Source organism: Corvus cornix, chromosome 7 (assembly GCF_000738735.6).
Source record: "Corvus cornix cornix isolate S_Up_H32 chromosome 7, ASM73873v5, whole genome shotgun sequence".
NCBI lineage: Eukaryota > Metazoa > Chordata > Aves > Passeriformes > Corvidae > Corvus > Corvus cornix.
The window spans coordinates 8428604-8454699 of record NC_046337.1 but is presented as its reverse complement, the minus strand read 5'-3'; the positions used below and the strand labels follow the sequence as shown (position 1 = coordinate 8454699).

General features: G+C 40.1%; 1 protein-coding gene across 1 annotated transcript in view; it reads left to right on the top strand.

The window, feature by feature from the left end:
• The window catches only part of CCDC93 (coiled-coil domain containing 93), a 71019-nt gene that overhangs the window by 6444 nt on the left and 38479 nt on the right, over positions 1-26096 (top strand). The window contains exon 2 of the mRNA XM_019290495.3: positions 953-1107. Coding sequence (XP_019146040.1) covers positions 1102-1107 — 6 coding nt within the window. The 5' untranslated portion in view covers positions 953-1101. The remainder of the gene's footprint in view (positions 1-952; positions 1108-26096) is intronic.

Below are 26096 nucleotides of genomic sequence, written 5' to 3'. Positions count from 1 at the left end.
GATCTTAACTTCAGAACCAGCAATGATCTTACATCTACATGTTTCAATGAAACTTGGTCTCTTTATGGCTGTGCTAGAAGATTGATACATTTTCTGTTTGCTCTATAGGCAGAATTTCAGTCATCCTGGCTTTCTCTTTTACTGCATAATAAATGAGGAGTGTCATTCAAGGGTTTTTTTTTTTCTAAGGAATCTCATCCTCATTTGGTGCAGAGCCACTTCAGATGCTTTACTAACATTTTATTGTCTGCCTCACTAACAGATACGGTGTCTGCCCAGAAACACTGTGGCTTCCCTTAGGTTGTTCTATTCATTCAATTCAAGTGGACAGTAAAACATGCTGAATGACAGAGTGTCACTGATGACTAGAGAGCTTTAAAGGAAAACCATTCTGCCTTCTGCCTTTTCATCAGTTTTCATATATCTGAATCTACCCTGCATACACACACTGTATTTTAATGGCCTGTTTATTAATTATATTTCTATTAATTTTTAGTAATTAAATAATTAGGAAAAATAGGTACCTATGTCAAAGATTAATAATCAACCTGCTATTGAGAAATGTTGGTTAAGTGTATTTTTGGTAAATTGTTCTGCAGGGCTTGGGAAACATGGAAAACTGAGGGAGGGTCTTTAAATGGAAAAAATCATTATGTCTGTCTGCTCTGGTCATAGATGAAAGAGATGACTGAAAAATGCCAGTCTGTGACTTGTATCAAGGGTGTGAGTTGGTGGAATACCTGGATTGGTAACCAAAGACCTTCTCAGGTTGGAGTTTGCCATGTAGAGCCTGGTACAAAGCCAGCAGCACTTGTGTTCCCTTTTGGCTGACACAGTGCACATGTCTCATGTGCTGCACAGGGATAAGGTGCTATTTACATTTGCTTTTCTTTTTTCACTTCCTAGTCAAGCAGAAGTGTAAGTGACTGTAATTCCTCTCTCCATTAACTAGATGTGACACTTCAGCAACTTTTGCCTGACATACATCTGGTTTTCTGGAGCCCCTTATCCTGAGGGATCTACTGGACCTTCAGATGCCCTTCAGGTATTAGATACCACTGTGTGACTTCCAAGGTAACCCAGGAGATCTTTCTTTCTGAAATGCAGGTAGGGTTTCTTTCCTGTTTATCACATATTCGGGCACTACAAGATGGATATGGTGTAAAATACAGATGTATTGGGAAGCAGAAGTGATGGCAGCACAGGCAAGGTAATTAAATGAACTGTCTTGGAGAGGGGTGATACTGGATGCTCAGAATGCTGCAGCTCTGCACCTTTTAAAATTACATACACTGTTTACAACAGCTCTTGGTTGAATAACAATTTATGTTGCTGTATGTGCAGCTAAATGTTAACTATGACACCATGCAGTACTGCTCTGTCTCTGCGTGAAGTTGTGAGTGGGAAGACACACAGAACTTTCTTCTGAGACATTCCCATCTATAGATACATATGAATTGGTAGAAATAGCCTTTCATAATACCCACAATTTTCTGTAGTTCTAATTTTTATTGTGCCTGCTGCCTGAAAGATGATAAGACTTATTCATAAATTCACACTCCAGTGGTTTGATAAATATATAACAGTCTGAAAAGGAGTTTCTTGGTGCAGTGCATGTTATTTATCAGGTCTCAGTTTTCCTTGGGTTTGGTCCTAAGGTTTGTTGTTGATTTTTTTTTTGTTTGTTTGTTGGTTTTTTTTGGCTGACTTCTCTGATCCTCTTTCTACTAAGAGCCACAAGGAAAAATAGCACTTGGGACAAATAAAACTAAATTTGTTGTGACAAAAAATATGTTTATATACCTTTATTATATTATCTCTTCCTCTCTATCTGATAAATGAGGAGGCGAGAATATTGTAAAGTGATATTCTGTAGCAGGCACAACACTTATCAGTTACTTTCCTTTGACCTTCTGCCTTAGAAAATTAATTCACTTGAGCTGTTCATACACTAGAACATTAGGAAAAAAATAATGTTAGCACTGGTGAATATAATCTCTGCAGGAAAGCTGGGCAATTATTCAATGATCTAATCTTATCTCTTGTTTCATTTTTATATGGCAAGTCTACATTTAAAGTATTAGATATACTGTGCTTCTGCTCAGTACCATCAAACCCCAGTAAATAAACGCTGCTAAGTGCCACCATGAGTGAAGGAGCTTATAATGAGAAGTGTGAGCAGCCCTGTGCACCATTCATCATTCTGTTCAGGCCCATATTGGGGCTCTTTTTATCAGCACTGTTCGGAGCGGTGTCATCACCTCTGGTATAAATCTTCTGTCAGTGTCTGTCGTCCCCGTGCCCTATTAAACTCATGCTCTCACATAATCATGGAATGACCTTTGGATGTCTTTCATTAACCTCTGACCTGAACCCCACTGCCTTCTTGTTGGTAGGTAAATCTATAACATGACATTTGCTTACGACTCAACCTTTATCCTTGCTTAATAGTTGTGCCTTTCAATTCTTTTTTTTGTTCTGGAGCAAAAAGATAGTTACAATCTTAAGGCACAGCTTGGATTTTAAAGGTTGGAACACAATATTCACCTAAGTGTCTCCTAATAGACTTTCTAATATTTTTCCACTGCTGCATATTGAATCTTATCAGTTGTAAACTGATGCAGGATGTTAGCCTCTCAAGTAATAATTTCATTTCTGATAGAAGTTTTCTTTCCCTCAGATATTTTCTTCTTGCTGTGTTCACCTAATCAGGGATTAAAGATTGATTAATTCAAATTCAATTGTGCAGCTGTGCCACAGCTTAGCCTAAAATTTCTGATCCTGCAGATGAGGATAGCTACTACACAGGAATAATGACAATAAAAATAAGGCAAGATTTTGTTCCCATGAGGATCAAGTAGGCTGGAAAGTAGTTCCTGCAGTGCTCTCTCTGTGTTGCCGATGTCTTACTGCAAAGCCTTGGTCAAGCTACTTGCTTTTTCTATGACTCATTTACCTCACTTGTAAAACGGGCCATGGTAAAACTGTACCTGCAGAATAAAACATGAAAAATGGCTTCTATTTACCTCTGGTGTGCTCGGGAACCAGGCTGATGCTCTTATTAACCCTGCTCAGCTAAGTGTGTGTACAGAGTTGAAAGCATACTGAATTATATTCTCCTTCAGTCCTCCCTCCCCCTGTGAATGAGCCTCTAGTTACTCTTAACTATAATTAGTACCAATTAACTAAAATTCTTAGCAACTGTAGTGCTGCACATCCATGAAAGTTTGATTTGAAAGTTGATTGATGAAAGGGGTTCTTGGCAGTGAACAGGAAAGGATGCAGTTGGGGTTTGTGGAAAAGGGCAGGAGTGGCTGGTGCTGCCTTGGTGAGGTTTGGGGGAACGGGCTCAGCCTCTGACAGGAAATGGGAGGCAGGGAGTGGATGTGGCACCAGAGAAGCCCAGGGAACACAAAATGCAGGTGTTAAGGGTGAATGAGATCGTGAGGAGAGAGAGGGGTGGATAGGTGGGGTGGGGGTCTGTGTGCAAGGTGCTGTGGTGCTGATTCAGTCTTTGGAGTGACCAAAAAAAAAAGCGTGGGGCTTCCTGCGGGAAAATTAGGGAAAACATGAGTGAATGTACATGCATGGCTTTTGTAATTCTCTGCTAAAGTGCTGCAAATCATCCCAAAGCAATGGTAAAGAAAATATTAGATGGCTTTATTGTCTCCCAAATTTTACACATACCTTTAATAAGAATATTTTAGCAGTATTGTGTGCATATAAAATTTTCAACTAATTTGTGTAATGGTGACAGTGTTTCCTGCTCCATATAATGCATACACATTCTGTAAATCTGTTTTGATTTTGCTATTCAGGAAGCTAAAGCAAAATGCCAGCAGTTTGTTCCTGAAATGTTCTTTTACTGTATTCAGGAATGGCCAGTAGGTTATGCTTCTCTTTCCTGTTTTGGTATGAGGCTGTCTCCTCACAGCTGGAAGGCCCATCTCTTCTCAGCTTGTGATCAAGCACCATCAAAATGGAGACAGTTTCAGGGAATTGGGAATGAACAGATAAGCAATTTGTCTCTTTTTTTAACTTACAGTGTTTTGACCTAACATTTCTCCCTGGTTTTATCAGTACTGTCCTCATTTCTCCTTTTTCTCTCTCATTTTCTTCTATGCTTGGGTTTGTGTTTTTTGATATCAAGGGCAAAAACCCCCTGTTGTTGGTGTTTTTCACTTCATGAAATACCTGTAACAAGCTACAGGGGTAGCAAAGGAAACTGTAACAAACCCCAGCTGTCAGCAGATACCCATGCCTGGTGTTGGCTGACAGCTGTAACTCCTCTGCCTCTCTGGAGAGAGGTTGTTCTTGGCCTCAGCCATCTCCACTGGAAGGTGACAACACAACATGTGCCTGGGACCAGGGTCCTCTAAATGAGTTGGGCATTGTCTGAAACAGCATCAGCTTCCTCGTGCTGTCTGAACTCCGGAATACAGGAGATACGCTGGGGGATGTGGCTGCAGAGGTGACAGTGTCAGTGTTTGCACAGAGCTCACTGTCACTTTTGGAGCACAGGCAGTGCTCAGGTGAACCCTGAGGAGTGCACTGGAGTTGGTGGTAAGTTAAACCACAAGCTGGTGAGATGCCGATTCCAAAACAGAGTGTACACAAATGTCCTGGCAAGAGGCTGTTGGTAGGTCAGCTTGCTCTCATTGGCAAAAGGGGAAAAAACTGGGCAACACACTGTGTGATACCAGTCCCTGGACAATTAGTGACTATTAATGCCCTCAGGACACTGACACAAAGCCCTGCAGTGACAGGGAGGTAGGGACAGGGAGCAGGGAACCGTGGGAAATGTGATGGAAAGGTCATTTCCCTCATACGTGCCTAGTGCCAGTCTTCACTTGGGCCCAGCATCCCTGGTGGTGCCCATGATGTCACCTGGTACCTGGGCACAGGTTGACTGGACAGGGATCTGTTATGTCAGGTTTCATTGGAACTGTTATAATTCCAAATAATGGTAACACTAGTGACAATAGCAATAAGGTACAACAGTACTCTGGAGCTCTAGCTATGGATCAGAATTATATTGTGCTAGGCACAGCAAAGCCCTTTCCATCACCACTGGAGAGTGGGATAAATGAAATCACAAAAGCATGGGAATAGAATTAGAAAATAAAGGACTGTCTCTCTACTTTTTATTTGGATTTCCACATACATTTGGAAATGGTTGTCAGGGTCGAAATTGGCAAAATGCAATTGAGAACCTCTGGAAAAAACTATATTTTGAGGAGCAACATATAGAGTAAGGATCCTCTCCCTTAGATGGCTCAGTCCCGTGAACCTGAGTGTGCTTTTGATCTGGCCATGGCAAAGCAGAAGATTTTCAACGGATGACAACAACTGAGAGGATTTTGGATGACGGCAGCAAAGAAATACAAAGGGGTGGTTAATTGTGTGACCCATAGGGAACACTGGAAGACATTAATGGGTATAAAGAGGGCATATTTCCATAAATGACCATTAGTCTTCTGCAAATGTTCCTTGAAATGTAAAGGAATGATTTTGTCTCTCCAATTAATCATCCTAGAAATTCTCCTTCGTGTAATCTTGAAAACACGGGAGAGGACTTAGTATCAGTAAATGTTGCCAGATGTACAAAATGGCAGAGTAATGTGTTGTGTAAAATGATTTTTGGTGGCAGAAACTGGATAGGAAGCCAAGAATACTGCACCAACATTTGAGCTTTTCTGTGAGAGGCGTTGCCAGCCTCAGGAGGGAGCACTGGATAATTTATAGGTTAACATTTTCTTTTTATGTGAATAGCATTTTTTCTCATTTATAGTTAATTAGGTTAAGCATGCATGGGGAGTGAGGGAGGAAAGACTTTCAGAGAGAATCTAAACGATTAGTAATTTGAATGAGTAAAAGAATCTGCTAAAGGATGTAGCTCTGGAATTAAATATGTTGCTATAACAAGTGTAAGTATCAGATAGGAATTTTAAAGGTTCTTACATTAATTATAGCAGCAGCATAAAAAGAGGTAGAGAATATTTACAGATTTGGCATGTGGATTCTTTTCCCAAGTAGCTGCTGTTTCATTTTACTAGAGGAGGAGAAACTATTTGTCCCACCATTTCACAGGTTTGTATCTTTTGCCCACATTTCATGTCTTAGGGGTTTTGGTTCACATACAGAATCAGTTAAGGTGAATTACAAAGTAAAATGAACATTTCCTTAACCACTGAGTTTCTTCAAATCTTTTTTCCTGTATGAAATCCTCTTGACACTTTCTGGTTGGATGAATATTTTTTTGGCAGATTCTGTGTATTCATCTTTACTCAGGGACTGGAACAGTTCCACATAGGCCCCTCTAAAAATTTTGCAGCATATCTAGTCTGGGACAGACTATTATGCAGCTACTCAAATGGCTCGGGGTATTAAAATCACCTGGGCTGCAGTTTGTTTACTGGTGCACAGACCTGTCAAATGCAGCATGTTGATGGTGAGGGTTGCACAGTGGGCTGGCATCTCCCACCACGAGGGTGGTGCAGCTCTCCTTTGCAGCACCACATCACAGGCTCTGTCCCATCCTGATGTCGTGTTTCCCTGGCACAAATGGCTGGTTTCAACTCCAAGCCTGGCTCTTCACTCTCTGACCCAGAGCATGGCTGTTATGGCCAGAGCCAGGATGCCATATTCCAGGATACCTGTGATGAGCAAAACAGAATTTAAAAGAAGGAAGACATTTATGAAAAATTAGTTAAAATGCATTTTTACCTGGAATCCCTTCCACTGCGTAATTTTTGAAAACGCTCAGAACAGCTTTTAACTAATTTTCAGTTCTCTTAAATGTTGGGTGGAGTTTTTAGATGTAGGCATGTGAGTTCAAATTTAAGCACTTTATCCAAGGGATCTGATGTACAAGCTCTCCCAGCTGGAGAGTGTGTAGTACTTCTGAAGACCAGGCAGGACTTTGAGTTAGATACTAAATATAGATTTAACAGTTTATCCCTTGACACCCAAATAATCTAAAAGGTGAATGATTTATGATTTCAAGAAATGAGTGATTATTTATACTGGAAAACACTTCCATTTTTATTGCACATGAACGGTTCCACATGGAGAGTTATTCAAAGCAGTTTAATATTTGTGTGTGCCCACAAATGCCAGTTTCTTTTTCTAGACAAGGATCTTTAAAATATACTAAAGAAATTGAATGCTAAGCCCCAGTGAAAGTCAGAGAGAGACAAGCACTGAATTCCTTCATTTTAAAAGATCCCAGTATTTACTGACTTACCCCTAGTTGACACAACAACATTTTAGAAGCAATTTTGGATTCTTCCAACATGAAAAGTGTGGTGCAATGAGTTTAAATGTCCTGCCTTGGGTGACCCAGGGAAGCAGAAGCAGACACAGTAGAACAGAGGCACATGACTCAGAGCCTGGCCACCTCCTGAACTACAGAACTTCTCTCACAAGCCAAGGGGATTCTTTCACATGTGCAAGGAGAAATGTCAGACAAAACAACAGTTCAGCCAAGCTCATGGTGAGTTTGCATAAATAGGTTTTGGCCAAGCAGCCGACGCTGAGGAGCAGAGCCCAGAACTTTGAGTTTGGTTCCTGGCAAACTGCACCTGTGCCTCTGGTGGCTGCTGGTGAGTCCTTCGCCTCACCAGCCTGAAAAGCTGGGCAGGAATGACTTATGGAGTGGTTGTGAGAATTAGCTAATTTACACTGGGCCAGAGCTCTGCCAGGGAGCTGCTCTGCCCTCAGTGGGAGAGCCTGAGACGTGCTGTCTCCAGGATAGGATTGAATTGCACAAGGGCTCATCTGTTGCTGCTGAGGTCATTGGGAGGTATTTTGATCCACCCTTTAGCCCCTGTACTTGCCCAGGCAGCCCCATGGACTGAAGCTGACAGACGGGTGCAGTTTAGGCATTTTGGGCATCAACCAGCTCCCACAGGGCAGCTCAAAGAAAGAGCTGTGGTGAGCACTGCTGCCTGTGGAGCTGCACCAGATCTGAAGGGCAGCATGAGCTCTGCCACACCTGATTGCTGCACCTCTAAAGCATGTCCATAGCTCTCCATGAAGAGATTCCTGCACAGTGAGAATGTTAACAGGACTTGTCCCTCTGCCCACATGTTGGTTCCCATACATGGCAGGAATGATCACAGCGGAAGGATCCAGGTGAGGAACCACAAGACTCTTTATTTCCTGACACCCCTTCTGCTTAGAGAGTCAGGCCAGTTCACAGGGGGACAACTCTGGGATTAGGCAGGTGGACTCTGCAGCTGCTGTTTTATTTGTCCCAGCAGCATCAAATGTCTCCTCTCTTTAGCTGAGAGAAGAAGGAAGAGAGGCAGGCATATTTTATCAGTGGTAAAAATGGCAGTATCCAAGGAGAGGGATCAAGAAGGGATGGCTGGTGTGGCTTCTCTTCAAGACCTGGATCACACCACTAGCAGCTGAAATGCTTCTTGGACCAATTGGTTTTCCCATCTTTGGGAAGGGCTCCTTCCCTTGCACCTGGGCTTTGTGTGTTCTCTCTGTTCACACTTCTATACTTGATCATCAGGGCAGTGGGAGGTGCTGGGTGCACTAACAGTGCCTGGAGTACTGCATAGCTCTGATGGCTTTTGCTGTTTCCTTGTGGAATCTATCCTGGAGGCTGTGCCAGTGGATGTTCCAAGGCTTGGCTCATAGTTACATTCCTTTGAGAAATAATGGTTTCACTGGAAGAAGTTCCAAGTACATTAAAAATGTAAGAAGTACAGCATTTTTCACACAAACGCTTGCTGTCAATATGGATAATGAGCTATGTGCTGCTGGTTTCCTTCTTGGGGTGGGAGACAAAGGAGAACTGGACTTTGTGCTGAATGGATGCTTGTGAGAAGCTGGTACTATTCAGTGATTCATGAGCAGCTTGCAGACATCAGGAGTAAAGGTTCGTTACATCTCTAATTTTTTTCTTCCTTTGGGCAGGTGGCCTAACAGCCCAACAGCTGATCCTATGTTTTAAATTTAATTTTAATTGAACGCACTGCTAGAGATGCCTTAAATTGACTCTTTTTGTTTGAATTTCCTAAGGGAGCTTGCCCCAAGACCTCTATCCTAGTGATAACTTATTCTGGCCAATGGAGCCAGTGTGTATTTATTGTGTAGCTCTCTGTCCCCTCTCTGGCTTCTGCTCCCATGAACACTGCAGTTGCTGATGACTAGAAAATTACTCAAGTGTGAACTGTTTCACTGTCTGTCACTTTGCTCATTAGGCTAGTGAGAAAATGTATCTACGGCTCTGTCACACACAGCCCTCATTAGGTTAGCAGCACATTGAGATCATTGCCTTTTTTAAAGATGGCTGCAGGAAAATGGCTGGGTAGTTTGATGCTCCTCAGTAATAAGTGGAAGTAGCAAAACTAGGGCTCACTGCATTCCACTCTGAGATAATTGCACTGTTTGCAGAGCCTGATCAATGGAATGAAGTGATACTGCTGGGCGAGGCAGCATAATCCCACTTCTTACTCTGAGTGGAAGGGGCAGAAGGTGCTCAAGGTGTGCAGAAGAGGTTTAGGACAAGGACACTCCATTTTTTGCATCTGCTTCTCCTTGTGCCTGTTAAACTGGAGGAGCTCCACTGAAGATGGTGTGCTATCAGTTGTATCAGCATGAGCAGAATTTAGGTCTATCAGCTATAGCTCTAACTGGCAATGAGGGCTACCAGGGGGTTTCTAGTTCCTACCCCCAGCAATTAGCCAAAGTAGCACTAATCAATACAGACCCATTTTAGCCATTCCTAGAAGGCTGCATTTAGACTCTCTCACTGCCAAATGTCCGTGCTGAGCTTCTGCTAGAAAACATGTGCTAAATGACCACATGCCTTCTCTCTAATTAGTGCTTTCTTTCTAGTTTACTTCTTTTTTTAAGCAAACAGTGCCACTGACTTCCACATTGGCATTTCCCCTGAAACTGATGCATTAACTGTTATATGCCATGGAAAAACAGGTAGCTATTTACTCCAACCACCAGAGCAGTGACAGAATTCTACTTGCAGTAGCACCACAGTGTAGGATTGGATCCCTGTATTGATGGGAACTGCTGCTTGCTTTGCTGCAAAGGGTTATTCTGGGAGCTGCAGTACAGCCTTTCCTGCTGTGGCTTTGGTGTGGACATAGTCTAGCTCGCCTCCTTACTAGGTGCTGTTAGCATTGGTAGGTGAAGGTTTGCATGTCACTACAATTGCTCAGAAAAGTCGTTTTACATGAGGAATTTCTTCTATGCTTTCATTGTAAAGTATTTCTACTGGTTATTTGCTTCTCTGTGGTGATCCCAAAGACCTGAAAGGGAGTTTACACACAAACTTTTGCATTAATTGAATCTTTATAGATGTGTGTGGGGCAGTGTCTGGTCTCCCCACTGGACCTGCAGTGCTCATGATCCATCTCTGCTCCGCCATGGGAATGTTCATCATTAGCATTGGTGCAGAGGATCTGTGACATTCTGTAGCTGATTAGGTTCATAGCAGATATGTATCCCCTAGGGATAAGATGATGAAAAAAACTTAACGCCTTTTTGCTTATTTAAAGTTGATATCCAGCTCCAAGTTAAATTGGATATCAAGTACTTGACTTGCTCTGCATATATTCTCTTCAATTCCATATACATAGGATTCTTCTCATTATCTGCATTTACAAATTCAAAGGCAATTAGCCCTGAAATAGCTAGAAATGTAGAGAAAGAAATGTTTGAATTTTTATTTCCCATAAAGTTCACGTTTTCTTTTTCATTTAAGTGGAACTTTAATTTATTTTGAAGCACATACGACAAATGAAAAAAAAGAAAGTCTCTCGTGGGATGGGAGGCTGAAAAGGACCATTGTCATGAAATAGAATATTTGCTTCCTAAGCTGGTGATTCAAATACTCCTTGAGAAGCTGAGTCTGTATCCACATGTTGAGAGTGCTGGTGCTGGGATGGCTGGGCTCTGGTGCTTCAGGTCTCCTGGTAGCTGAGCTGGCATCAGAGCAGTGCTGGGTGTTTCTAGAGGCCAGCCTGGTTTCTGTGCTTGGTACCAGCCTGCAGTGTCACCACAAAGCACAGCCAAACCTGCAGCACCACACCATCTGCTGTGTCCAGCCCGTCCCTGCCATGGGCTGGCATCCAGCTGCCTCTACAGTCCCCAGCAGGAGCTCAAATTTTTATCCAAGCCAAGCTTTGGAGCTACCTGTGCAGGAACACCTGTGTTCAATCAGAGGCTGAGTGGGTGTTAAAGAACATGGGAATGGAAGAAAGGGCTCAAATTCTCACTTAAGATGTAATCCTGGTGTAGCCTCTGTGAAATAAGCCACTGCAGTTCCAAAGGAATTGGTGTCCCCATACTGAGAATGAGCAGACTGAGAAGGCTTGGCTCTCATAAACCCAGGCACAGAGCAGACATAGGATAGGAGCCAATTTCCTGGATTTTTCCTTTGTGTCAGAATGGAACCAGTCTGGTGAACAGGAAAGCCTGAACTGTGGCTGCAGTGCCTGGGCAGGAGGGCAGCTCTGGGGACCTGTCTCCAGCTCTCTGCCATCACTACATTCCCTGCAGACCAGCCTGTCCATCCCTGCAGGGTTTCACAGGGCTTGTCTCACCTGGCCACTGGGAATAACAGGTTCATGCTCTGTGTTGATTTTGCAGTTGTCTTCAGTTTTATATCAGTATTTAAGTTTCCTTCTCAGACACAACTTGTCTTCAGACATACCAGCTTTTCATGAAAGTAATTAATTTACAGCAATATCACTTAGTTCATCCAGCTGGCTGGTTGTGCCTTATTAGTGCCTAGGAACAAGACTAGGTTTTTTCTTCTTTCTGACAGGGGTTCTTGGAGCCTCGATGAGCAATTAGTTTAAAAAAAGCTGTCCTGGGGAGACAGAATTAGTACTAAAAAGGCCCAAGCCCTAACTTGAAAACCTTTGAGATGTCTGGAATTTTGTTATTCTTTTTATTCATCAAAGGATACATTATTAACTAACAATCTTCCCCAAAATACATACCACCTATTAAAAAATAATAACTTTTTTAAGGTTCACAAGTTAATTTTAATAATTTTTATCTAAAGTAAAAATATAATATCATATTCCAAGAGATGAATGAGTGTCCCGCTGAACAGATGATGCTTCAAGTGTTGCTTAGGGTTTTTTGTGTTGGTTGGGTTGTTTTTTTTGTACAATTGACATTTTCATAAAGAAATTTCCCAATGCAGAATTACTGCAGGAGCTGACTTTCAAAGGACTGTTGGTGGCATCGGTTTCTTCTTCTTTTTATTGGAGCTGGGGGGAGCCAAGATTAGCCTGTAGATGTTTTAACATCTGTAAATTCTTCAATATCTGCTGCAGTAGGAAAATAAATAACCAACAGCAGTACATGAAGACATTATATGTAACATGGCCTGAACTAGTACCTCACTAATGTGTACATAACCTGCTTTATAAAACCATATCTTAGCCAGGCTAAGCACTTAATTATTATTGATTAGTTCAGCCCACTCTTCCAGTATCAGTCGTTATTGAAATAATCTCCATATCCCTCATTAAACATGCATCTGTTTCCATGGGAATACATTTTTAAATAAGAAGTGCTATTTGAATATTATTGGTTTCACTGGTTGTTCAGGCACTTGGTACTGTGGTTGCCCAATCTGTCATAGTTAATCAACTCTCATCTCTTAACACTGGCTGCAGTTATCAATGAGTTGAGGATTAATATTCTGGGCGAAGCAGATGATAAATCATTTGTATATAATTAGTGTACAGCAAGGTTACAGCTGACATGAATTTTTATCTTAATTATGAGAGAAATTTGTTCCATTAATTTAATTTAGTTTGCATGAGTGGCTAGACACCTAACAAAGTTAATCTTACACCTGTCATTACAACATTAAGGAGAGGCTCATTTTCAAGCTGTAGACACAGAAACTCTGGTATATAAGGATAATGTTGCTCATTCTGATGTGAAAATAGATGATCGTAGACAGAAGATACAGAACCTACTCTGTTTAAAGACTTCCCAAAGGATTTATGTGTGAATATTACAGAGATTCAAATCTGGTTGCTGCTGTACCGAGCAGAGTAATTTTCCTTCATTCTCCTTCTGTACTCCTTCATGAGGGAAGCATGCAGTGCCTACAAACAAAGATTTTTCCCTTATTTTCATGGATATGCATTTTAATTACTTTAACTATATACATATAGTTAACATCTGACAATACCATAGCACTCGTATGATGTAATATCTGCATTAATAGCTATGGGTGAGGAAATTCTGCTGCCTGCAATGCAGCCTTCATATTTATGTGAAAAAGAATTATTCATAACTTCATCTACTACACAAATGGCAATTATGCAGGCATTTCTGAGGTTTCAGCAGATTGAATAAACCTAAATTCTGTGTTAATTATCCAAGCAATTATCAAGTCTGATAAATCATACATGATTGATAGATAAGGTGGGGCTGTTTGGGTAACAGGATATGGTGTTAGTTATTTTGCTGATAATTAACCAAGCACCTAAATGAAAAAAGACTATTTGTGGCATCTCTTATAAAAATGTTTATCTTTATAGATTTGTTGATTATAGTTATTTTATTCTGGTAGGATGACATGGAAAAAGAAAAGCCAATACCCAAGTCTTTTTACAGCTAATGAGATGAGACTGAATACAGTGGAGAGAGAAATATAAGTGAAAATTGCATTCTGCACTAGCTCAAGTCCAAATACATATTTGTAATACAAGCCACAGTCTCTTTCACATTTGCAGCATAAAAATAACCCTCAAACAGAAACATTAATTGAACAGTAACTCAGATTAATGTTTTGTAATATTAGTTCACAATTATTACTCTCAGCTAAGGTCAAGAAGTATATAGTTGGATATTCACAAAGAAATGACTGATTTAAAAACAAAGAGCTCTAATGGAATTCAATAGTGCTTTTCAGTCATTCCAGTTGGCATCTCTATTACCTGAAATGATTCACAGTCCATTATGGGAGCTTCCATGCTAATAGAATGTCTATCTTCTGTAATACAGACACATCAGGGCACTAACTGAGAATCTGTCACAATGAATTTCATCTAGATTTCACTTCATCTCTTCATGGACTGTAAAATTTGCTCTTGTACAATGCCTAAATTTACTGTGGGTAATTGAGAGAGATCTATAGATGCAGCACACAGTAAAAAGCAGTTTGCCAAAGATCTATTGTAAATTGTGCAGATTTGGTTCAGTTGGGAAAAGATTATGAAATGCTGGACACCACTGTCTGCTAATTAAATGTTTTTGGTGAGCTCTGAAAATATTTTGAATGGATCACAGTGAATAGAAAAGTGAAAACAGCAGCCTGGTTAAAATATTTCTCTTGCAGCTAGAAAGGCAATGAAAAAGCTTTTGAAATCTAAGAAACCCAAAATAAGAGGTAGGCAAATGAGTGAAAGTAAACCCCATTACCCCCTGTAAGACTTATGGATCATATCAAGTAGACCTATGATATTTTTTATCTCTCTTGTGTTTACATAGTGCAAAGTGAGATAGTATCCACTTAATCTGACTTCTTCTAGTTCTTTAGAAAATCCTTCTTAAATAGGGCAGGCAACTCCATTTTATTTTTGCAACTGAGAATATCCATCCTATCTGAAAATGTTGCTGTTAAGTTCTATGCATGGATTCTTGATAAAAAATTAAAATAACGTTTAATGCGTGGCTCATTTTTTCCCCAGCTGAATACTTGCTCCTCTGCTCATGAAATAGATTTCCTGAGCATTTTCAACCATTTCTATCTATTTTTTTTTTTAATTTTACTTGTTTCCATTGATAGCTAAATGAAGTTATTGGTATCCTTACTGATCACAGAATTTAATATTTGTTAGCCAATTACAATTGTGATATATTCTATAGCTTTTTTCCTAAGCCACAAACAGAATAATAGCATCACGCTTCACTGCAAGTGAAGTGATCTCAGCCTTTACATTAGGAGAAAATCAGAATGGTATGACTGCAGTTCATTACTGAAATAGGTAACTGATGAACTGAAAAGACAAAGGGCATTGTTAAATGAAATGTCATTATTAGAGCTGCTCATGTTTAACAAATGTACTGTAAGTTAATTCAGTGGTGTTTTCTCCAAAGTTCTCCGTAGGACGTTCACCATTCATGCTAATGTCTTCACATGGTCAAAGTATTTTTATTTTCTTTATGGAAATAAACATTAACTAAATCTTAAGCAAACACCAGTTAAACTGTTGTAAAAAATGGTACATCAATTTTTGTCCAAGGTTTACTTCCAGAGCTGTGGCTCACCCAGTGATCTCTGAAAGAAAAGCCTTTTTGAATGTTTTTGAATGCTTATGTATATTATGTTTGAATAAATGCCTTGTTTTCCTTGAAGGGAAACAGAAGGTAGATCCAGAGTTTCATGGGAAAAAGATTTAGTCTTTGGGCTCCAATTTAGCAATTTGTGATTATGCAACAAAGCACTTTGGCACGTGTTTAATGTCAGGGCCTGAAGCATCTGTTTAATATGTTGCTGAATTGGGGCCTTAAAGCACTAGCAGAATCTTGGACCTTGTGTTTTAAGAGCTGTGTAAAAGTAGTGTTCTGATATCAAATAAAAAACATATCATACTTTCAGCATCTGTTGGAAACTGTTTGCATTGCCCCAGAGGTGATAAAAATAATTTATGGACTCAGTATTTTTCACAACAAGGAAATGACCTCAGCTTTGGCAATCTGAGGTAGTTAGTGAAGCTTTTCTGCTACATTTATAGATTTACTTGAGCTACATATTCTTTGACCTGTATTTTAGATTTATTGGCAGATACATAAGTCACAGTGAATAACCTAAAAAGAAATTGATGCTCCGTGCATTTTGTGCAAGGATTGACTGACAGATTAAGAAGGGCTGCTTCTTCACAAGTGATTGAGACCTATGCCCTTGCTTGTTATAAATATGTCTGTTGGAGTGTCATGTGAATTTTTTAACTAAAAGTTTTAATACAACAGGAAAATTAAAAGCATATTTAGACTATAAGATGTGTAAATATGAGCTTGAAAAGAGAATATATGTTATGGATGGCATGATAAGGACAAACTCCTGGGAGCAGCCCTTTTCTTCTCTGAGCAGTCCCACTGGCCTGGCACCTCTCTTAAGAAGAGGACTGCAGAGTCCAAGTCTGTTGCAGTGCATTAATGGTCCAAAGGAGCAGGGCAAGAAAGGTTCCTCTGGTTCCTCTCCTCCTGCTGTTGAAGTAGTGACACTCAGGTCAGCACTGATAGCAGCTGAGGCTTCACCCAGAGCTTGCTTTGTCTTGAATTGGTTTTGAAATGAAAGTCTGGGCCTTCAAGGTACATATTTAAGGCATATTCATCCCTTTTTCACTTTAGGCAAGGAACTTAGAAGTTGCAATCAAATATCTGTACTGACAGCTCCATCATTTGCCTGATGGAAACTGGAAAACAAACAGCTCCCTCTCCCATCCTGCCACCAGAAGTGAGATTAATTTAAAGTGTAGGGCAAGACTGTAAAAGTTTACTTTCACTCTCTGTTCTTGTGGCCTTAGTAACCCCTTCACACAGTTTTTTTGCAGCAAAAAATAATTGGCAATATAAAAGTTTTAAAGCAACCCATGGTGATGTATCTTCATTTTCTTAGAGGAAGCACAAGACACAAAATAAAAAGCTCACTTGAAACTGAGCTTCATCCTCATCTGTTCAGCTATGCATAGATTTTAAATGTATGAAAGAGAGATGTAAGAAAGAAATTGTAACAGATTCTATCTGTTCTACTGTTTCTGTCACCAGAGACATCATAAACAAAATAAACACGACTTGGACTGCAAACAGCTATGGATGAATTAATATTTTCTGCCTCCTGAATGTGCTACAGGAGATCTCTGCATTGGAAGTGAGCCTTGCACTGTCTGAATATGCACGGGGCTCTCTGAGCTATCTCCAGCAACGCTAGCCACCAGGCAAAACATGTTTTCTCGACTTATTGCCACTCATTTGTTTAACTTCACCGCCACCTGCTGTCAAGGAAGGGAAGCTGGCCTGCAGGCTGGGAAATAGCTGTGATGTGCCCAGGTAGGACTTGCCAAAGCACTTCCAACTCTTACACAATTTTAATGTGTTGTAAAGGACAGGAAGGAAATAGTTGTTCATAAGGTTTGTGTCCCATGCATCCTTTACCTCACCCAAGGGAGTGTTTTATCCCTGTCACACCTTGTGAAGACTGCAGTAACACCAACCTAAGTAATGCCACCATTCTTTGGCACATTTTCCTTCTGCATTTTCCTCCTGCTTTTGCTCATGTTCTTTTTGACAGCACTCTTGCCCTATGTTCCTTCAAACAGATCCTGGAAAATCCCATCTTTTCCACCTTGCTTTAAAGTACCTAGAATAATGGCTTGAAGAGTAATCAGTAATTATAACATTTCTCATTTTGTGCAATGAAAGCACCATCAGTTTATCAGCCAGAGAGCACCAGAGCAGATGGATCCTCATCTCTTTCAGTATGTCAGTATTTCATACCTCATTCAGTATGTCAGGAAGTTCCTTCCAGTCTAGTTACTTGATGCTGGCATTTTCACTACATCTAACAAATAACACTCAGTGTGGATAATGGGTTGCATCCAGGAAAAAAAAAAAAAAAAGACAATCAACCAACTGAACAGCACCCCTTCAAAAAAACCCCCAGAAATATATGTATATGTAGGCTGTTAATTGAAAAAATAGTTTGCTTATGGAGAAGATGTTAAAATTGGAATATATTCTGCTACTGATGGGTGCAGTTAGAGATGGGAAGTCCGTAAAAGCATGACATTTTCTATTACTTCCTATGTACGTCTTTCCAGCTTTGACTCAATGACTTAGTTCTTTGGCCTGATTCAATATAAAACAACAGAAAACTTTCCTTCAACCACAGCAGGCTTTGGCTAAGACTGCCAGCAGAATGTCTGTGGAAGACAAGGTGATATTTGAAGATTAACACAAATATTGTGTTTAGATAGTTGATCTGATGGCCTTGAAAGGTAAATGATATTACAGTTATATACATTTATTACAAATAGTATATTTTTACTCTGCAATGTCAAGAATAGGCTCTTGTCAGTGGCAGTACTACTTTGGTATTAACTCCTCATGGCATTGCTTCCAATCTCCTTGCTTTTCTGATTTTTTTTTTTAATTACTAAAACGGCTAATAATCAGTACAGCTGTAGAAAAAGCAAGATATAGTCTATATATCTTCTCTTAAGTCCAAAAAATAAAATTGCGTTTTGGTCCTGATCTCAGAATATGTGTCGCTATCAAAGCTAAGTTATGAGCTATATGGCTGAAAAAATGTAGCTCGATTTTCAGATACTGTGTTAAGTGCAGACCTGGCAGTTAGAAAAATCTTATTCTGCCTTATAAATGGAGTGAATTTGGTATGGAGTTCAGTGAAGAAGCATCAGAATGGAACACCAGCATTGCGGGTTCCTTAGTAGAACACCAACTCTCAGGGCAACAAGATGTATGGGAAAAAGTCTTGTCCAGCATTTGGTAGCCTGTTAGCACAGGAGTGTGTTCTGGTGGGCAGAATGTAGAAACAGTCAAACTCATGTCCAGATCTCCTGATAAACCTCAGTATGAGACATGGAACAAAAGACTCTGAAAACGAAAGAGTTACATAAAATACTTTGGAAAAAGGTTGGGCTAGAGTTGACCATGGTCAAAGGCCAGAGATGTTGCTTTTTTTTCTTCTTGTTTTATCTCTCCATAAAATGTTTAAAATACTTGTTCTGACTCTAACCCTTTCACCATGCATTTCGTTTCCTCAGTCTCTCCTATGAAATGAGTGGATGCTCTCCTGAGAACATCCACTCTTCTGCACAACCACTCAGCATATGTGGAGGCAGACTTCGTAAACTGAAGTATCTTCAGAACTGGCTCAACATTTGAAGTTCTGCCTTTTGGAAAGTTCATGGAAAATTACTGGTACCTGGTAGTTCTAACTTACTGCATGGCACGAAAGCCACTGCTTTCCTTCTCACTTTGGAACTCCCAGTTCACTTTGTCTTCCTGAAAGCAGGCTTGGCTGTTCTGTCTCTCACAGACCAGCACAGACCTGTTTTCTCTGAGCTACTATGAAACATGCTGCTTCACTTCATACACACTTCCAGAAATAAAGGCAGGTGAATCCTGATGTGATGTTCTGATAGAGCATATGCACTCAATTCATCCTACTTTCTAAATCAAAAAATTGCAGGGGTTTTTTTGGCTATGCAAAGGGAAGAGTATAGTAGATGGATTGACTAGACGACAGCCAGTTAGGGATGCAAAGACTGACAAAAAAGAAAATGCACTGTCAGATTTTTCTTTAAATCTGCAGTAGAAAGGGAACTGGGAGACAGTTTCACCAGAAGAGATGAAGACAGAGAAGTGGCTTTAAACTCAGTAGAACAGTAGGCAAGGTAAAAGGTTAATTATTCCTTTGGTGGAAGTTACAGTCCCTGAATTAATGGGAGCAACTGCATCTTCCCCCATGAAGCAGTTCCTGGATTCAGTCATTTCTGCTCCCCATGGCTCCAGTTATGGCATTGCTCCACTCTCACTGCTCCGCTTCCCACCAGCCCCAGGCTTCCCAAAGTGGAAGGAATTAATTTCTGCTGAGTCCATCTGTGGGAAATGGAAGAGTTTCATAGCATGGCTTTTTGGTTTACAAAGTCTGAGTAAGAGAAGCAGTGCATCTCTGCAGCTACAGGGCATCATAGCGTGGGGTATGGTAAGTTGGCAGAGCAAGGCCAAGAGATGGGCAACTGGAAGAGGTTATATTCCCTCACAGAGATAGATTTAGGAGACAGAATGTAGCTGCACATCTGTTTTTCATACTAAGTAAAACTAATATGGATCCCAAGAAAGAAGGCAGCAGCAACGGGCAGCAGAGCTTGCTGGAGTTAACACTTGCTTTGTGAATGAGCTGTGACTTTAATAGCCATTCCAAACAAACTACACTGGACAGCATATGGCATATCCCAGGTATTTGTGTACCTGTAGGAACATTCCTCCTAATTTTAAAATCATGGAAGTTACAAGGCATCCTTTTCCACCTTTTTTTTCTAGAAGGCATAGTTCCTGATAAGAGGGCATGCTTTGGGGATAAGCAGTATAACTCCAGACATATTACTTCCAGCCTTTCAAAATCACAAGGATATGAACTACTGGAGACAGTGAAGAAATTGCTAGGAGAATTCTGCAACAAAAGACTTCATTAGCCTTGAACTGTAAAAAAATCCAGCACAGTCACAGGAGTCAGCCATACTGCTGCTTTTGAGGTGACTGATAAGAAAAGTGCTGACAATCTTAGAGGTAAATCTTTCTCCTGAGTGGCCCTGCATAAAGGATGTGAAGTTGCATAATAAGGCATTGAAAATTCTTATTTTTATTATGAGCCTTGCAATATTTGATGTTTGATTATAGCCCAGCTCCCAGAATCAAGGGATCAGGTGAAAGCTTCTGTTTTAATTAAGAAACAAAGGTTTTCTTCATTTTATGGTTGCTGGAAAAAAAAATTTCCAGGGGTGCAAAGCCCCCTCAAATCAGATGGAAAACCCTTCATGTTGATATATGATTTAGGTATATTAAATCACCTGATATAGGTTGATTACATTGTTTGTGGAGATTGAATTTTTAATGTTCATTGTTTAATAACATTAAGGATAATAAACCCAAGTGAAGGTTTCTTTTTTAAATGACCCATGCTTTTATTAGCAACAAAACAGCTTCAGGGAGACCTGAGCTCAGGTCAATTGGTTGCTTTGTGATAGCACTTGTGAAGGAACAAAAGGCAGGTAAGACTGATAGCTGATGTTGGAATTGTCCCTTTCTGGTAAATGACATTAGATCTTTGGCAAGAGTGGATGCAGATACACGAATCTAGAAAGCAAGAACCCCACCAAAGGTGACTCAATACAAATGTTTCTGGCCACAGTGGGCACCTGGTCGTGCTGTTGTAAAGGACAGAAGGCTGCCACGATTTGGGCAGGCTGCTTATTGTTTCTGCACAAGGCAGCTTCTTCCAAGTGGAAGGTGGAAACTGGGTCTTGTTTTGTTTTTTAACTTCTTGTGCTTTAAGAAGCCTTAGAAATCATATAAATTGAAAGCTAAATCTTTTGGAGATGTAACTTTATCCTCCCTCATTCTCTTGGGCAATAATGGATCTGTTTTCAAGTCACCGTTTAGTATGAGTGATTTTCTCCAACTCATCAACCATTGCAAACTTCCTGAATATTCCTCACTGCACAAAGCACTAGAATTACCAGTTGGGTATTTCTGCTACAGCACAATGAACATGGAAACGAACTCAACATTTCTACTCGGCATCACAGGCTGAATGAAGATTCCTCAGGCCACTGTTGTGAGATGCTGGGAGGAAGCACAACATATCACTTTTCTTTCATGGTAATCATGAGATGCTCTGTGCTGACTTACTCAGGCTACTCAGTTTTAGGCTAGGTGACATTCTGATGATTATCTTTACATTTACATAATACATGCTGTATTATCTTATTAAATAAAATATTAATATTATGTGGACCAGATTTATGTGATAAATTAAAAAATAATTTGGTAATTACATGACCATTTTTTTAATGAATTCCATACTTGAGTTAAGTACAGTTAAGAACTTCCATGGTTTTAACATTCTTGACCTTTACCTAGTTTTTGGCAAGGTTCCCTGATGTTTAGGGGCTTTGCGCAGCTTTTGAAGGGTGAGAGAATCAGTCTGCACAAACCCCAGCCTTAGAAAACCAGTCCTTTGCAGACTAAAATTCCAGAAAGTGTTTTCTAGACTTACTATAGCTACTAACTGCTTTTATTAACTCCTAAAGAAACTCACATTAGTTTGTCCTTGAATTTTAATGAAATGTGTGCCATCACCATTGTGAAGAAGAACTTATTCAGAAAAATTGTGTATTTTATTTGTTAGCATATTTGCGTTCAATTTGTGTTGAAATTAGCTATGATTTGAAAATTACAGTTAGGTTAAGATCCATCCTTTTTCCTTACCTCTGAATAGCTAGAACAGCAAAAAGTAATTCATTTTTCTTAATAATTGCTTCTGTAGAAAAAGAAAATCTTTGAAAAGACAGCTCAGCCAAGCTTCTTGAACACTGTAAGAAAATACTTGGATCACACTCTGAAAAACCTTGAACTGTCCAGTGCAATAAAACTTGGGACTGCATTTCATGATGCCCATAAAACCTGCTCCAAAGCCTCCTAAAAAATGTCTCAGAACAATTCAGAAAATGTTTGATTCAAATTACAAGAACTCAGTGATTTAAGGGACAGGAGAAGTAAGGTCACTGTCAGCCCTGATTTGTTTTCAGGATGCTCACTCTTGTACTCCGTATGTATAACTGAATAATGAATTAAAACATATTAAACCACCTCGAGGCGGCTTTCCAGAGCACAGCCGGTACTCCAGGAATGCATGTCTTACTGGCAGCAGAATACAGCGATGTGCCTGGTGTCACCAGAGGGTGCTCTTCCCCCATTCGTCAGTGTCTGCCTGAGTGTAAGCAAGATTTGATTCTTAAAAAGACACGTAGTTCTAGTGCAGTTTTGGATTACGCCAGGATCCCCTGTGTAGAAGCAGTCTGAAGATGGAGGGAGTGGTAGTGAATGGTAGCAGAGTTTGCTTTTCATTTAGGGTTAAGTTGCAGTCAGGCTAAAATTCCTAAAGAGCTTTGCTCAGTGGGACTGTTTAATTTCAAAATGCACACATGTATAAATTACTCAAGTTAAACTGGATGTCTGCTGAGACACTGAGACAGAACACAGCCTTTTTTTTTTTTCTGTAGGCTATTTTCCTTTTTGCTTAGCTGTGTCCAAGGTTACACTTCCCATGCTCACCTTGAATCTCTACAGTTCTGTCTTTTTTACCTCTACATCACTGATACTTTATCTTGCTTCTCTTACTACTTGTCTGCCTTTTCAATTCTCTTTCAAAAAATCAACATAGAAGAAGAAAAGCCAAAAATCTCCTCCATCTTAGATCATCATTCTCCTGGGAGTGAGGTGTACCTGTGAGAAGTCTGTTAACTGTTTCAGACTATCTCACTCCATTGGGAAATTACTGTTCATTTTTACAACTATTTTAAGTGAAGGATGTGTCATACTATTCTGGCATGTAGAAGGTAAGGTCTAAATCCATATATTTTGCCTAAAAATGCCACAGTGAAAATATATACCTCTCTGCACCTTTGAAAAGATTTGTAAATCAGTAATCCAATGACCTGTAGTCTCTTATTCTTTGAACATCAAATAAATCTTACTGGTGATTCTGTTTGGAGAAGTTTTACCTTTCACAAATATATTTATAAGTTCCTGGGCTTTTTGTTTTCCAACAATTCCAGATTTGCTCAGTCTCAATACACAAATGAAGCAAAGTATTTCTTCACTGTGTGAGCATCACAGACAGAGCTGTGATCTGTAATTTAATATCCTGGCCCAAATTAAGGAGTCTGTGATGCACTTACAGTGCAAAGGTTCTCATTTTGTTTGTTCCTTCTCAGGTCAAGGCTCAGTGAATCAGACTTAATTAGTAATTCTATGGATTTGTGAGTTAGAAAGACCCACTTCATTGTCCCGGAGATTAATTTCTTTTGAGCATAACAGCTACAGATGACCTGAGACTTTCAGAAGAGGTGTAAAGGCACTGTCCCAAACAAACCTCTCTGGGGGTGGCTACTCTGTGTCAAGGTGTGCTGTGCCTGTCCTTGCCTGGACTTTGCAACGTGTACCCATATAGAAACTGAGAAACTCCTCAGCAGCCTGATTTTCAAAGAGAGTACAGTAGCACTCTCTGAAAATCAAGCCTCTCAAAAATTGAAATACCCAAAATGCTTGGCTACTTGCATATCCTGACCACAGTCTTTGAGTCATGTGATCAAAATCATGATGATGCAGAAAGAGAAGTCTGGTAAAACCTTTAATATTTGTCAGATACTTAGTTATAATATTCTCATTACTCTCCAGGCAGACTTTAGACCAGGCACAGATGAAACTGTAGAGAGGACCAGCCACCAATTCTGCCAGCTTCTGTTATGTGGACCAGGAGGGATCTGTGACTTTTTTTCTTATCAGAACCTCAGTATTTTCACTATCAGACTACCTTTTCTTCTCCAGATTCCACAGGCCACAAAGTCTTTCCTCTTCCTCCTATTTAAGAAAGGAACTACTCTGTGGCCCTTTTCTAACTACATCACCAAAATGACCATGAACAGGAGTTTCTTGTGTTACCGCAGCCATTACTCTCACCTGTTTTGCCTATGTTTGCCTTGGGTTTGGTTGGGATGAGCTAACAGCTTGGAAAGTGAGCTAAAAATGTTTGTGTTCATATTGCCAATCTTAACAATATTAAACAATGTTAAAAATGACACAAACATATTTTTCAAGAAAAATGGTCTTCTTGTCTGCCTGTTTGTTTTAAACTATTAAGTGCCGAAAATAGGAATTGTTCAGAGGAGAGACTGAACAGGACCTTGGCTGGACTGGACCTTCTGAATGTCACCCATGGGTACGATAGTGAGCATGTTTAAAACATCACTATTTGCTGTTCTAGGTGAGTGCTGAAAGGGCACAATACCTTGCAGAGAATATCAGTCGGTTTGCAATGCAAAAATGCAATGGTCTGCTGCAGCCCCTAACACAGTGGCTACTGTAACAGGTCTGTGACTTTTTCATTTCACAGTGCACAGTCTCATTTCCGCTGACGATAATTGGGAATTTGCAATTGCCCACTGAATGGTTCTCTATGCTTACTACATCTCACGAAATAGATGAAGGGGAGCCGAGTAACTGTAAGGAGATGGGATACAACCAAGACAACAAATTAAAAGAGTAAATGCATACAGAGGGTGATTCTAGTGCTGTGGCCAACAGTATTGCTGATTCCAGAAACCTGGATGAAAACCATCACAGGTATCATTTCATTAGGGATCAGGATGGAAGTGATCTCTCTGCTGGGGCTGCTAGGCAACAAAATGTCTTGAAAAAAGAGCTCACCCAAGAGATGAGCCACAGAAAACAATGCAGAATTTGACACTGAGTCTGGAAGGCTTGGGTTTAATTCCCTACAGCTGGCTTCACTTTCTGCTGTTAGTAGGAATCCAACTGAGAAGATGCAGTCATGGCAGTACCGAGGTCCATAGCCCAGTGCAACCACTGAGGTCCTTTCCATTTACTCTGAGATGTGTCCATGACACTTTGTTTTATGGTATCCATAAACAAATGTTGTACCTTAACAAGAAGATGCTGTAGGAAGGACCATTGCACAGGAAGTTATACTTACTTTATTTTATCTATCATGCAGAATGGAAATAAATTGCTTTTAGGCCTTCTCAGCATAGAAAACATTGGAAAGTTACTTAAGTTACTTTGTTTATCTAACTGTGTCTGCTCTACAAAGAGTGGAACCCTTCCTGTTGCTGTTACAACTCCATCACACATTTTTATTCTTATTACAAAAAGAAACAAATATGTGCTAGAAGAGACAGTGAGACCTACTGCTACATTTTCAGTGGTGACTGAGTTTGATGATGTCGCAAGTCCAGGCTGAACAGCGAAATGAATCACATGGCTGTATGAAAAAAGGATGAAGCTCTTCAGCTCAGCTTCATGGGATCAAGATTAATGAAAAAGGAAATTCAAGACATGATTGTTGAAAGCAGCTGCACCAAGCACCAGAGCTCACTTACCTTCACAGATCAAAATGAAGTAGGGAAAGGGAAAACAAAGCCTAAGTTGAATCTGCTAGAGATTTGCAAGCACAAAATCTAAAAACCTGAAGGAAGGGAGGTTTTTCTTTTTTAGATGGTAACCCTCTTGGGACTCTTCTTAAACCTAAGTGGTATTTAGAAGATTGATTATCCAAATGTCATAGGGGACAACAGCTCTGTCTGGGTAACTGAGTGAATTTACATCACAATTAGGTATTGGGAAGCAGTGCTTTTGAGAAGTATTGTATTGAGGTTCAAGTGATCCAAGATGAGTTGTAATGACCATAGATTTTTGTATTTTTGTGCCTTTCCTTTTTCTTTCCTAACTACATACCAACAGAAGGAAAATTCCAGCCT